The sequence below is a fragment of the Aaosphaeria arxii genome (genome assembly GCF_010015735.1).
Source record: "Aaosphaeria arxii CBS 175.79 unplaced genomic scaffold BU24scaffold_6, whole genome shotgun sequence".
In the NCBI taxonomy this organism is placed as follows: domain Eukaryota; kingdom Fungi; phylum Ascomycota; class Dothideomycetes; order Pleosporales; genus Aaosphaeria; species Aaosphaeria arxii.
This window is the reverse complement of record NW_022983479.1, coordinates 2,593,617-2,606,416: the sequence shown is the minus strand read 5'-3', so window position 1 is coordinate 2,606,416 and position 12,800 is coordinate 2,593,617. Positions and strand designations below refer to the sequence as shown.

Below are 12,800 nucleotides of genomic sequence, written 5' to 3'. Positions count from 1 at the left end.
AAGTCATCCCAATCTCTGCTCTTTACCTAAATCGGCAGACAATTCACTAGCAGGGTTGTTGAGGGAAAGGTCTAGCCTACCCATCAGTGCACATTTTCAGGTTGGTTTACCTGTAATTACTAGGGAATAGGCCCTCCATTGAAAATCCTCCCCGCCGTCTCGTATTGTCTCGCCGCCGCCCCTTGCTAAATGGGCTATGTTTGGCCGCCTGTTCACACTTAATACTTGTAATAAATGCCCCACTTCTTCCTTTGATGCTCTCCTCATGTCGTGTTTAGATAGCTTCAGAGCATGTTGGTTACGGCCGGACGACGATGGAGTCGTTTGAAAGCACGAAACTGCTCTCCTAAGACGTACCCAAGCTTGGGAATTACGACGCTTGCTGTGATAAGCAATGCATGGGATGGACAGATAGCCAGTTACAAGACAATGCTGACGCGGGGCCGGCGTGGGCTGCTGCATTGGAGTTGCGCAACGAGTTGGATGCTGTGCCCACCTCTATGCGAATTACAATCCTGCCCAGAGACGATCTCCGAGAGAAAAACTGCGCCCACCTGGCGACAGTCTCATAACGCTCACTTCAAAAGGGGGCGGAGACAGGCACCAGTACAAGTTCGAGGTACTGTATAATATGCACTCCTGCTACCAAGCAGTCCAGCCGAATCCTGTTCAAATGATAGTCGCAGTGATTGGTTGCATTGGGCTTCGCATTGGTATGCCATGGATTTTATCATCTCGTTACAAGTCTTGTTCGCTGGCTAGACAATTCCATCTCGGCAGGGGTAGGACGCCTAGCACCACTCAAGGCCTACATTTGTATCCCTAGTGGCAGTTCAGAAAAATCCCAATGGCTGGGGTGCGACCCATCGATGGGCTTTTCTCCGTCCACTCCTGCGCGACGATATTGGCTGCTCCTGACCGGTCGCACACAAAAACCCACTAGGATCAGGGGTATCCCAGACCCGTTACGGCCTATTCCGCGAATGTATCACCAACCATGTTCATACAATACACAGTAGTCTATCAAAGGCGAGTGCAGCCGAAGGGGCTGTGTGCATTTCTTCATGTTCAAGGCCTTCGACCGCAGCAACTTTCTGGGAATTCACTCATTTCCCCGCCGTGGCTTTTGGAGCACCCCCGTGCACCCCCTCGTCGAAACACCGAGTTCTTGTATCTGATCCTCCTTGGAATGAGTAGCTATTACGACCACTTTATCCTTCCCTTGAAGACGGAGACGAAAGGAAGAGGAAGGGAATAATTAGTTCCATTAATGTTGGAATTCTGCCGCCGACTTCCGATTTAGCTTTGGTATTTATTACTATTGACGGCCGAAGTGGCACACTCGCCGGATTGACTCGCGTGAAATAATCTTACTGTTGGGGAGCTATATCGCGTCGTTCCATTTGGATTCTAAGGCTAGCCGCGCTAATCTCTTCTAGGGGCTTATTCTAAGAAAAGCACACCCAAGATCGCATTTCCATTTCCCTGCAACTTTCCGATCCACGTCGAAAAAGGACTCGTGAGTCGTTTGTGCTCCTGACATCAACTACCGATGCCGATTGCGAGTGTGACAGTCCCGACAGTTGACAGATGTTCGTCCATGCGTGCGCTTAATCCACGTTTGTGTGTAGACAGTACAGTGGGTCGAGTGTCACGGTTTTGAAAAATTCCAGCGTACTAGTAGACAGTGGTTGTGATACCTCGGACAGCCTCACCTGTAATTTGCATCATACTTAACGACAAGTGCAAAGGAGATCCCTTAAGAAAACACCGAAAATGCCCATTGCCAAGTAGGGAGTAGTAGATATAGCAGCCCTATCGTTGGCATTTAATCAAATAAACGGTGTTACGACATACATACGTATGTATACTGTGTTTATGAACGGACTGCGACAGACTATGGTTGAACAGAAACCTTCAAAATACGCCGATAAGCAGTAAAACGTTACTTATAGAAAGCAATTCCAAGTTCTCGAGTCGAAAGTCCCGGCGGGACGGCGCTCACCTATCAATCGACATCGAATCTCAAACCTCCATGATTCAAGCTAGAGTTAGGAATGACGCGTGCAGTGTAAACCCGACATGTCTGTGGTTTGGGATTCCAGCCCAGTGGTTCAACTACAAAGCAAGTCTGAGTACATCGTACAGAGATCAGGACAACGACATGCATGCAGCATTACGTTTTGAGTCCATCTGCAATTACGCATAGGATGTACCGGCCGGTCTGCTCATCGCAAAGTCTACTTTGTTATCCGCGGCAAGATCATGAACTCCACATATCAACACATGATGAATCAATGGGATTCATTCGAAGGAGTTGCAGAGCGGATAAGTCCGTTGGAACCCTGATGGGCCCACACTTGTAGATCGCGATCCTCGCGTTATTGGACATACAAGTGTGGATACAACAATAGTTGTCAACTCAAGCTTTCTCCAGGTTTGTTCAAATGTATGACTATTAGTGTTGCTGTAGTTATGTTCCAACCTCAAAATTCTACCTGGATATGACCAGTCGTCGTAAAATGCCACTATCGCATGAATGTATACACTATTTGTCAATCACTTCAATAATTCACATCTCTGGATATCAACGGAATAACGGAAAGTAATAGCCTCTCCATTGTATCAACCCGGTTATTCGGAGCCTAATATTGGGAGTGGCAACGCGTCACGGCACGGTCGGATCGATCTAGCGTGCTATTCCCGTACAAGGGCTTTCTTAAGACTGGTACGACTGGCTCACACTCGCCACAGTAATGGAGAAAAAATACATGGGCCAATGTTCGCTCTATCACAGGATAGCCAGCAACATGTATAATCCGAATGGAACAATGATGACTACGAAATTGAGGTCTAGTGAAAAAGGTTCTCCGGCATTGCGCGTGAACTTGTCGGAAATAAATGCGTAGGGTAAGATTTATGATCAATGTTCCAGGCATACTGATATCATATGGTCGAAATTCTTTCATGAAGACTGTAAATTGATAAAGGAGTGATAACTCCATTCCTTCCTAACTTCAGTGTAATCAGCAAAAGTTTGATTGCAATAGGCATGTGTTACGATTGCTTTCATCACACTCCCTTTCGGAAATACCTATTCAATTACTTTTTGATAGTGTTCCTCACTGTTGTCAGCGCAAGCTCTCCCTTTCTTCCCCAATCACGCTGTGGTCCGCTCACATCTGGCCTGAACTTTTCATAAAATCCGAAGGCCTTTGCGTTCGAGTCGTCCTCATTATTCTTCCAGTCTTGCAAACATTCTTGAAAAGTCTTCCTTACTCGTTCATATCCATTGTCGCCAAATTTCTTCTTCAACGTTTCTTCATTGCCTGGTTTGCCCTTCTCATCCCCACCCACCACTGCCAAACCATCCTTCAACTTGAGATGTAAATTCATCACTTTAACTTCTTTCAAGTCCATATTCTTATCTTTTGCTTTGTCCACTTTGTCTTTGGCTTCGTCTGACTTCGTTGACTCAGGCATTTTACCAACTGAACGACCCTTTGCGACTGCACAAATACTTGATACAGCGGAGCCGACACTTAGACAGGTTTCCCATGATAGACCAGGGTAGGTAGAATTTATCACGGAAGCTGACCAAAGCTGCAGGACCGGCGCGCGATTGATGATTATTGGTTTTGAGTCGCCCTCTTCATTCAACATTGCACTTTCTTCTGAATGTGACTGTGCTGATTTCATCCGCTTATGCTTAGGTTCTAGCAAGGCAACATCGACTGATTCACGTTTCCTTCCAGAGTTTTGGGATTGATCCTTCGTAGATGACTTCACTGTTGCGCTTGTGCCGTTGTTCTTGACCGCGAAGTCTTCGATACGGGACTGAGCTGTTTTGCTACGTGTTGAGACCATTTTGAAAAGCCTTCAAAAGTTGGATTCTGCTGAAATGCGTGCGGTTCATGGATTTCACGGTTTCATTTGTGCCACTGTTCCTAAACATCATGAAGATCAAGACATACGTTGAAGGGGTAGTTATAGCATCCACGTGACGTCATTCCTTTATGTTAGAAGCTATAACTACCATAAACGCGTTGTTGCCTAAGCTTACTACAATTCAAAGAGTCATTTCTCAATCCTATTTAATCAATTGAAAGCATAGTATTGCAAGACGCCAACATTCATTCAGAATCCATTCTAATTATTTAATCATGGCTGAAGATTTCAAGCCGCTAAAAGGCCATTGCACATGCAAAACCATAACCTATGAAGTCCTTGCTCCATTCCTCTGTGTCCATTGCTGCCACTGCACCTGGTGCCAACGCGAAACCGGCACAGCATTCGCTTTAAACGCCATCATCGAGGCCTCAAACGTGCGCATCACTTCCACGACCAAGCCCCTTGATGTCGACACTACTTCTGCGTCTGGTGGTGGCCAGATGATGGCTCGGTGCCCGAACTGCTATGTTGTAGTCTACAGCGACTACAGCGGAAGTGGTAAATGGAGGTTGTTTGTAAGAGTAGGGACGCTGGACAATGAAAGTAAACAGGTTGTCAAGCCGGATGTTCACATTTTTACGTCGACGAAGCTTGATTGGGTCGATTTGACGGGGGAGAAGGAAAGAGGCATACAGGTCTGCGAAAACTATTATGAACGAGATCAGGTGTGGAGAAAGGAATCTTTGGATAGGTTCGAAATACTGAAGCGAAAGATGGATGCAGCGAAACAGGGTGAGAACGACAATTGAAGAAGGAGGGTGAGAGTCTCCCCCTCGTCTCCCTCTCATTCGAATCGTGTGAGGGAGCTATAACTTGTATCTGGGACGACTTCGTCTGTTCCACACCAAAATAAACAAGAAACTTCGAGGCTCCTTGATCATTATTCATATCGTCGCTTACTGCAATTGCAATCTTCAAAGGAGAAATGGGGTCGGTCTGGTTAGGCACGCGCTCATGTTTTTGAAAGTACTATATAAAACCCCATGTAGTCAGTTACCAAGTCAAATCATGTGCCAATAATCTTTACGTATGTACTCGGCGTAGACAGAAGTTTCTAGCTTATGTACATTCGCACTCAACGAAACCCTGATTGCAGACCATATTGTCTATAAAATGTACTACCCATTCAACGGTGTTGATTTTCACTGTTTCGTGTCCAAACCGATATCTGCTCAATCTAAATCGGATGGGCCACTGGAAGACGATAACCGCCCCAGGTGACAAGGAATCTTTGTCAATGCCATTGGGCTTCGCTATTGACATGCTAAGGCATCAGGCATCATATATCTCGGTCAAAGATCGTCCGATCATACTTGCAACGTCTCAACACTCATTCATTAGACCATGGTGTATTCAGTGCATCTGGCTTTACTCACTGTGTGGTGCTTTGCGCCCTCCATTAGGGACTAGTCATGGTGCTCTTCGGTTATTTTCTGCCATAAATTGCTTCATATTGCCTTACAGTCATTACACCGTGACCATGAAATGCTCTGCCTTAAGGGAGTATAGTCAATGAAATCGATTCGTCTATTAGCCACCAAGTCTCATATTGGAAGGCCAGTTTGCCCCCCGCCTTTTGTAATCTGACGGAGGGACACGGCGTCCAAGTTGTGAGGAATCCATCGTTCCAATAGCAAGATGACTGGAGTATTGCTACAGAACTTGAAATCATTTTATGACACAGAATCTCGCCATCTGCTTTTGACCACGAACTCGGCTGGCAGTTAACACTGTTAATGGATACTTTCTAGAAAGGGTAGTTTTCGTATCTTGTATTTACCCCGTGGGGCCCTAGCGCGCTAGGAACATTTACCCATCTAAGATTTACCTCAAACTGCATAAACCTCCGTCACTCACAATATGAACTCCGTCGGTTGACCGGTCAAAGCTTACCGACCGTATCCACCGTATCGACGTTGAGGGTAATAGAGCGAGATAATTGGCAGGTGCTGTTTGATCGATCAAGATGACCCGCTTATGTCTATTCGATAGATGGATTGCAGAAATTGTACTAACGCAATGGGCTCGAAGAAAACATGGTGAAGTGTAAACCAATGACATTTTACATTGATATTGTAAATGCATTGGAGAGTTATGCTATACATGAGTGAATGCTACGCTATATAAACCCTAGCAGAACTTTATGTAAAGTCTACCCCACAACTGCAGGGTGATACCCCACGAGTTGAACAAACCCGAAAATCCGGGTCTGAGATAACCTCCGGATACCTTCCGAATACCTTCCAAACAACATGTTCGGTCATGGAGGTGCCTTTCTTAATCGTCTCCTGGTTTATAGCTCCGGTAATAACGAGGCTTTAAAGGCTTATTGGACCACGTCGGATACACCCCAGGTAAATCTGTCATATAGCACAGGAATCCGTTCGATATGAATTTAATACTCATCAAAATGCACGACTGAGTAGTTGTGCAACACGAATAGCCAATGCTGGCTTCGAAATTTAGACATCATCTGAAGGACATTGGACGAACTCTACCCCGTAACAACCATAAGCCTTCCAGTGTAAGTGCATTACTATACTAGACGCTATTTGATACAGCGGCGCGGATACAAAGGAAAGAGTCTCGCCACTGAAACCCACCATTTTGATATCAGTTATCTCTCTGGATTATTGAATTCTGTCGATATTGGCCATCTTGCTACTTGAACAGCCCCCGGAAATGACTGGACAGATCTCCTAGGATCAGTCTCAAAAGCGATAATGTCGCCTACATACAATCGCTTTCTAAGGAGCAGAATACATGCATATGCAATCAATCGGTTCGCTCATAGATTAATATGTTGCTCCAGATATGATCCTCGTTCAGCCAGGAGGGAGCCTCTCCAGACCACAATTGTCTAGGACTCAAGGAATACCATCTTGCTTGTTTTCAAAGCCCCTCAGCTTGAGATACGTATAAATAGGTCCAGCAATCCAACATCTACAGTATCATCGCCTCATCACTCCGTTCATTCTTGGATTATTCACTAGTAACCGATAATCATCACTGAAGATGCAGTTCTCCACGCTTGTCACCTCTTTGATCGCTATGGCTACCGTAGCCACTGCCGCTCCAACTGAACGTCGTCAAGCCAATCCGGTTATGGGTCGGGTCACTGAGTTCAAGAACTACCAATGTGCCATTGCTAGCATCAACACCCATGCAGTCAACCAGTCGCTGACTGGCAAATGCATCAAGTTCACCATCGCTGCCCAGAGCGTGGACTACTATAGGGATGTGGACACTTGCACCCGTACGTGAAATGAGATGTCAATTGTCCCTAATATGAGTTTTGATGTGACTAACGAAAACAGTCGACCTGTTCAGCGACGACAACTGCGAGAAGAAGTTCATCACTCTCGAGGACTCTACTTGCTTCAACAATGGTGGCTTCGACACCTTTTCCTCTGCCATCATGCGCTGCTAGTGGTGGAAACAGCGGATGTAGTGGGCATGTTTTTACAATCTCTTTATTCTCCAGGCTGAGAAGAGCGTTCAGCGCTTCAATTGGATAAGTTTTATAGAAGCAAAGAGACTTTTTCATGCCGACCATCTGGCCCTATATTCCCTTGCGAATCGTAGTGAATTTTGTTGAACGTGAAGCCTCAGGCCAAAAGAAATCTGATGGTTCGGAAACCGAGGTTCGACCCTTCGAGGCATTTCGCTGGGATTTATGGATCACACGAGCGCACGATGATCACACAAGCGTATGTGCACGCAATTGAAATGAACTCCGGTATGAATGGGACGTAACGCGAGATATTGGAGCTAGCTGGGAAAATGAAGTCTTTGTAGTACACCGTGAATAATAAATTCGATCCTGTGAGGTTCCCCAACTGAAACAACACTGAGACATGTGCCTTGAAGGTATAGAGAACCCCAAAATCCCAAGAGGATAATACAATATCCTATCTGATCTGCAAAGGCAACGTGTTTCCTAATTCGAATGCAGTTAATGGCGATATGCTCAACCCGGGTTTGGTTTGGGACAAAAATATTGATCGTCAAGGCTGCAATCCGTACCAATAAAGTCCCATCGCTGTTGAGTCCCGAGAATACGAGGCAATTGCTGATTAGTCAGTTGGCCGCGCGGAGATCGTTGGCTGAAGCGTTCGGGGTTGCGTGGAACTATTGACTTTGCTGATGATCAGGGGCACATACTTAACTTGTATCTCGAAGAAATTGAGAAAGACTTAAACTCCAACATTTCTGGATGAGCGATGCTGGTGAAAGGTAAGCAGAAGTCTCCTAACGACCTACCCGTTTGGGCGGCCTAATCCTTCGCTAGGCATCCGAAATATCCTTAGGTGGGACGCACCCCTCCTCAAGTATCGTCAGCTTCGACAAGACTCAACTGGACCCGATCAAGGGACAACGTCTGTCTCGAGAGATACATCGAGTGATCCCAGTATCGGGACAGCTGAAATGGCGATTCCAGGGGGTCGTTCAATCCGTGCATCTAGCCCTACGTCTAGTTCATCAATGGCTGCCGCCGCCTTGGCAGAAGAGGCTCATCAGCTTCCAAAGCTTTCCCTTGGGCTGTTGATAGCTCTGACGTGCAGTATTGGAGGGTATTGATATTTTCTCCAGTAAGGATTTAGAGCCGATTGCTGACATTTCATAGACTCCAGTTTGTATGGTCAACGATCTTTTCTCATGGCTCGGCATACCTTTTCTCTCTTGGAATCACCGAGTCGCAATCCTCCCTGATATGGGCCATTGCACCAATATGCGGTGCATTCGTTCAACCGGTCGTTGGTGCACTAGCAGACAACTCTCGGTCTCGCTGGGGACGGAGGCGACCTTTCATCCTGGGTGGAGCAATTGGGGTTGTCATCTCTATCATTTTGCTAGCATGGATTGACGATATCATGCGTTGTCTAACTGCTATACTCGGCATCCAATCCAAGGATACAATTCAGACAACCGTCCAGGTCGGTACTATTGTTTGTATCGCACTTCTCAACCTTGCTGTACAGCCGCTACAGCTGGGCTTGCGTGCCTTGATAGTCGACGTCTGCCCCTCAGAGCAACAAAGTCTTGCCAGCGCCTGGGCTGGGCGATTTACCGGTATCAGCAACATCCTAGGATATCTGCTTGGTTCGCTCTCAATTGGTCCTCTGGCAGAGGATGACGAGTCCTGGAGGTTCCGCTTCTTGTCACTTCTGACCGTCTTCATGCTCTCTTCCACCGTTGTCATCACCCTATTCTTCATCCGCGAACATCATGCCGGCGACTTAGTTGCAGAGGTCCAAGAGCCAACGTCTATTTTCCACGTCTTCCGAGATGTTAAAGACGGTTGGGCGATCATGTCCCCGCAAGCGCGACGCGTGTGCTTAGTACAATTCTGTTCCTGGATGGGCTGGTTTGGTTTCCTATTCTACAGCACATCCTACGTCGGCCGTCTTTACCTTGCGGAATCGCGGAAACAAGGTGTGGAGCCAACCGATGCATTGAAAGACGCAAGTATACGGATAGGGACGTTCGCAAGCGTGCTTTCATCCATCACAGCTTTCGCAACGACAGTGATCGCCCCACACATTGCCGCCAGTAAATCAACACTCCCCTCGCCCATCCTCGACGGGCTGAAGGCCAGAGTTAGTGCAGGTTGGTGGCGACAGAAACACATTCTCTGGGCCATGAGCTTGTTTCTCTACGCATTCTGCACCTTTTGCACCTTCTTTATCTCTTCTACCAATGCAGCGATCTTCATCGTCACTCTGGTCGGTCTGTCCTGGGGAATCACGCAGTGGGCACCTTTTGCTCTGCTCGGCGAAGAAATCGCCATGCACGAAGTCGAAGGCGAAGATGATGACTCCGAAGTCGAGAAGGGACGAGAAGGAATGACTGCCCAGAGCGGCGCGATCATGGGCGTTCACAATGCTGCGATTTCCATACCACAGATCTTGGCTGCTTTTGGCAGCAGTTTCATCTTCTGGCTATGCAAGGGGGACAAGCCTGGAGAGGGCAACGGGATCCCGTGGGTGTTGAGGATCAGCGGTGTTGCTGCTCTTGTTGCGGCGTATTTTGCGTGGCGTCTTAAATAGAGCCTTCCTGGTATATCTACTAACGCGGCCGGTTTCTTATGTTTTCGGAGTTTGGAACAGAGGGAAATGATTAGACTAATAATAATAATGTTGATTCACTAGGACATTCTATTGCGATATTTGTTCTCTGAACACACAGTTAGCAAATATTGAAACAGCTAATGGCGGTCATGATTGGTGCAAGTACGATAGGTAAACAGCAGCATGTGTGCTTCAGATACGTCAAATCGGCCCTTGATATCATGGTTGTGTCGTGCGATTTCTCGCATATTTCGCCGCAGTTCTGAGTGTACATATCTTCCAATACTGTGAGTTTGACCCATTCATAATGCTCTACTTGTCCTATGCCGCTCATGAGTTGCGATGTGACTAGTCTACTTACGGCTAGTCAAGTCCTGTCTTGGCATGGTAGAGACTCGAGCAGAGAGATACTACCGGCGCCAACTGAAATCGCAACCTCCACCTACAACACACCAAACAACAACCACAATCAATTGACCAACATGGCCGACACAGAAATGGAAATTGACCCTCCCGTCGAGGCGACCGAAGCCAAGGCCAGCGATGCGCGCACCGCCGCCGGCGCAACCGCCGTCCGAAGTATAGAAGGTTGGATCATCATCGTGACCAATGTGCACGAAGAAGCGACCGAGGAGGACCTGCACGACATGTTTGGCGAGTTCGGGACGATCAAGAACCTACATCTCAATTTGGATCGACGGACGGGTTATGTGAAGGTGCGTTAATTCCCGAGCTCGCTCGAGGGAGAAGAGAAGGCTGTGATGGAAAGTTGGGTAGTAATTGAGACGCGCGGATGCTAATGTGGGCTTAGGGATATGTGCTCATTGAGTATCCTACTCTCGATGAGGCGAACGCTGCTATCAAGGAGGCGCATGGCAAGGAATTGCTCGAGCAGACCGTCGGTGTCGATTTCGCGTTTGTGAGGCCGCCGCCGCCCACCAAGGGAGGACGTAACCGCGACGACCGTGACAGGAGGAGCGGGAGGGCCAGGAACCGGAGTAGAAGCCCTGGTAGGGATGGGGACGATGCAGACGATTGAGGATGCGAATTTTGCGTGACCCTGACTGGGTCAAGAAGTCAATGACCGCAACTTGGACGAGCACAGGCAATCGATACCACAAGAATTGATGAGAGATGTTTGTGGGCATAATTACATTGCCCTCCAGTATTAGGCACCTGCAAAATCATAAGCTCGCTGGTCCGTCTTGTTTCAGACGGGCCAGCTTCACAATATCATTGAGTAAGTTCGTTCTCTTGCAATCCGCTTCTAAATTAACATTCTATAGAATTGCCCTCAACAAGTGATCTCTCCTGAATCACGAATTGACAACACAACGATAGGATAATTGTGCAAATCATTGCGTCACGGACTACGGTGTAGATCAACGTTAATTAGTTGGAAGAATATATTTAATTCAGTCCACAAGTCTATTTGTTTTCCTTCGTATGAGTATCATCTATGTACATCCGTTCATTTTCATCATGAGGTATATGCGTCTAAGCGAAGATGTGGAGAGGGTGGTTGGGGAGGTAGAAACCGGGGTCGTTGAACCTGAGGCCAATGTCGAACGAGGCAATGGTCTCAAGCTCCTCGTTCGTGAGGTCAAAGCCGAGAACATCCAAGTTCTGGGCAAGACGATTGGGGCTGTTGGACTTGGGGATGACAGCAATGTTGCGCTGAGTGCACCACCTGAGGAGAACCTGGGCGGGGGTGACGTTGTGCTTGGAGGCGATGCTCTTGATCTTCTCGTTCTCGAAGAGAGGACCGGCGCTCTCGGCGCGCTTCCTGAACTGAGGAGGAAGCTCCAAGAAGCTCTGGGGTCCGAAGGTGGAGTAGGCAGTGACGGCAATGTTGTGGGTCTGAGCCATCGCGATCAAGTTGGGCTGGACGAGGTAGGGGTGGTGCTCGATCTGGAGGGAGGAGATGGGGTGGCGGGCGTAGGTGTTGAGGTCGTAGAGCATCTGGGCCTGGAAGTTGGAGACGCCGATGGAGCGGGCGATACCCTCATCGACGAGCTTCTCGAGCTCCTTCCAGGTCTCCTGGATGGGGACGTTGGCGGGCTTGACGGAAGTGCCGTCCTCTGCCCACCAGGCGGGGTAGCGCTTGACCTCAGGGTCAATGTACTCGAGAGCGCAGGGGAAGTGGATGAGGAAGAGGTCAATGTATCCGAGACCCCAGGCCTCGTTCTGAGATTTGGCCATAGGGACTGCGTGCTCCTTGCTGTGGTAGTTGTTCCAGAGCTTGGTGGTGATGAAGATGTCCTCACGCTTCACGAGGCCCTCGCTGATGGCGCGGCGGACACCCTCACCAGCCTCCTTCTCGTTCTGGTAGTCGTATGCACCGTCGAAAAGTCTGTAGCCAGCCTTGATAGCCTATTCGAGAGAATGAGTAAGTATTCAATCATGAGAGAGTGATTCAGCAGTGTTTGAGGACTCACGTTGTAAACGGTATCAGCAGCAGTCTCCTTGGGAACCTTCCATAGACCGAAACCGACGAGGGGCATCTCATGGCCGGAGGCCAACTTGTAGGTAGACTGGACCATTTTGAAATTGAACTAAAAACAATACAATTGAAAGGGTATCAGAGTAGAAATTTTGGATAACAAGCAGTTGAGAGGAAAGGAATGGAGGGGTTAAAAACAATTGCAAGCTGAGAGCTTTTGAATTAGTGGACCCCTTCTGTATGGCATATCCAAGCCACCTCTCAGTATGGAGCGAAAAGTTTTTGTGGACCGAAGTCCAGTAACTACGTAGTTTAGATGGCGCTGAGATCTGGTG

General features: G+C 47.8%; 6 protein-coding genes across 6 annotated transcripts; 4 read left to right on the top strand and 2 right to left on the bottom strand.

Moving 5' to 3' along the window:
- Positions 1 to 2,751: 2,751 nt before the first annotated feature.
- BU24DRAFT_250664 (uncharacterized protein) lies at positions 2,752 to 3,933 on the bottom strand. The gene is made up of 2 exons (XM_033522377.1): positions 3,484 to 3,933; positions 2,752 to 3,054 (listed from the first exon to the last, which is right to left on the bottom strand). Exons 1-2 carry the CDS (start codon positions 3,865 to 3,867, stop codon positions 2,947 to 2,949), a joined length of 492 nt encoding a protein of 163 aa, XP_033382342.1. The 5' UTR covers positions 3,868 to 3,933; the 3' UTR covers positions 2,752 to 2,946.
- Positions 3,934 to 4,080: 147 nt separating this feature from the next.
- Positions 4,081 to 5,047, top strand: BU24DRAFT_425007 (uncharacterized protein). Its single transcript, XM_033528639.1, has one exon. It carries the CDS (start codon positions 4,164 to 4,166, stop codon positions 4,698 to 4,700), a length of 537 nt encoding a protein of 178 aa, XP_033382341.1. The 5' UTR covers positions 4,081 to 4,163; the 3' UTR covers positions 4,701 to 5,047.
- A 1,955-nt stretch (positions 5,048 to 7,002) lies between these two features.
- BU24DRAFT_452775 (uncharacterized protein) lies at positions 7,003 to 7,574 on the top strand (the record flags this gene model as incomplete). The annotated part of the gene is made up of 2 exons (XM_033531213.1): positions 7,003 to 7,207; positions 7,269 to 7,574. 2 exons carry the CDS (start codon positions 7,003 to 7,005, stop codon positions 7,379 to 7,381), a joined length of 318 nt encoding a protein of 105 aa, XP_033382340.1. The 3' UTR covers positions 7,382 to 7,574.
- Positions 7,575 to 7,728: 154 nt separating this feature from the next.
- Positions 7,729 to 10,233, top strand: BU24DRAFT_494362 (MFS general substrate transporter). Its single transcript, XM_033534042.1, has 3 exons — positions 7,729 to 8,187; positions 8,243 to 8,525; positions 8,579 to 10,233. The coding sequence occupies exons 1-3, from the start codon at positions 8,175 to 8,177 to the stop codon at positions 9,999 to 10,001; spliced, it is 1,719 nt and encodes a 572-aa protein (XP_033382339.1). The 5' UTR covers positions 7,729 to 8,174; the 3' UTR covers positions 10,002 to 10,233.
- A 44-nt stretch (positions 10,234 to 10,277) lies between these two features.
- BU24DRAFT_250627 (RNA-binding domain-containing protein) lies at positions 10,278 to 11,265 on the top strand. Its single transcript, XM_033522376.1, has 3 exons — positions 10,278 to 10,309; positions 10,375 to 10,738; positions 10,834 to 11,265. The coding sequence occupies exons 2-3, from the start codon at positions 10,505 to 10,507 to the stop codon at positions 11,059 to 11,061; spliced, it is 462 nt and encodes a 153-aa protein (XP_033382338.1). The 5' UTR covers positions 10,278 to 10,309; positions 10,375 to 10,504; the 3' UTR covers positions 11,062 to 11,265.
- Positions 11,266 to 11,269: 4 nt separating this feature from the next.
- On the bottom strand, positions 11,270 to 12,565 carry BU24DRAFT_483876 (Aldo/keto reductase; the record flags this gene model as incomplete). The annotated part of the gene is made up of 2 exons (XM_033533301.1): positions 11,270 to 12,395; positions 12,461 to 12,565. 2 exons carry the CDS (start codon positions 12,563 to 12,565, stop codon positions 11,520 to 11,522), a joined length of 981 nt encoding a protein of 326 aa, XP_033382337.1. The 3' UTR covers positions 11,270 to 11,519.
- Between the last annotated feature and the right edge of the window lie 235 nt (positions 12,566 to 12,800).

Bases quoted from the DNA above. Each gene is read 5' to 3' on its own strand.
- BU24DRAFT_250664 (XM_033522377.1), bottom strand. From the start codon at position 3,867: ATGGTCTCAACACGTAGCAAAACAGCTCAGTCCCGTATCGAAGACTTC. The intron at 3,055-3,483 runs ATGCCTGAGTCA...CAATCGTAACAC, and splicing joins AGGGTCGTTCAGTTGGTAAA to ATGCCTATTGCAATCAAACT.
- BU24DRAFT_494362 (XM_033534042.1), top strand. The intron at 8,526-8,578 runs GTATTGATATTT...GACATTTCATAG, and splicing joins CTGACGTGCAGTATTGGAGG to ACTCCAGTTTGTATGGTCAA.
- BU24DRAFT_250627 (XM_033522376.1), top strand. From the start codon at position 10,505: ATGGCCGACACAGAAATGGAAATTGACCCTCCCGTCGAGGCGACCGAA. The intron at 10,739-10,833 runs GTGCGTTAATTC...ATGTGGGCTTAG, and splicing joins GACGGACGGGTTATGTGAAG to GGATATGTGCTCATTGAGTA.
- BU24DRAFT_425007 (XM_033528639.1), top strand. From the start codon at position 4,164: ATGGCTGAAGATTTCAAGCCGCTAAAAGGCCATTGCACATGCAAAACC.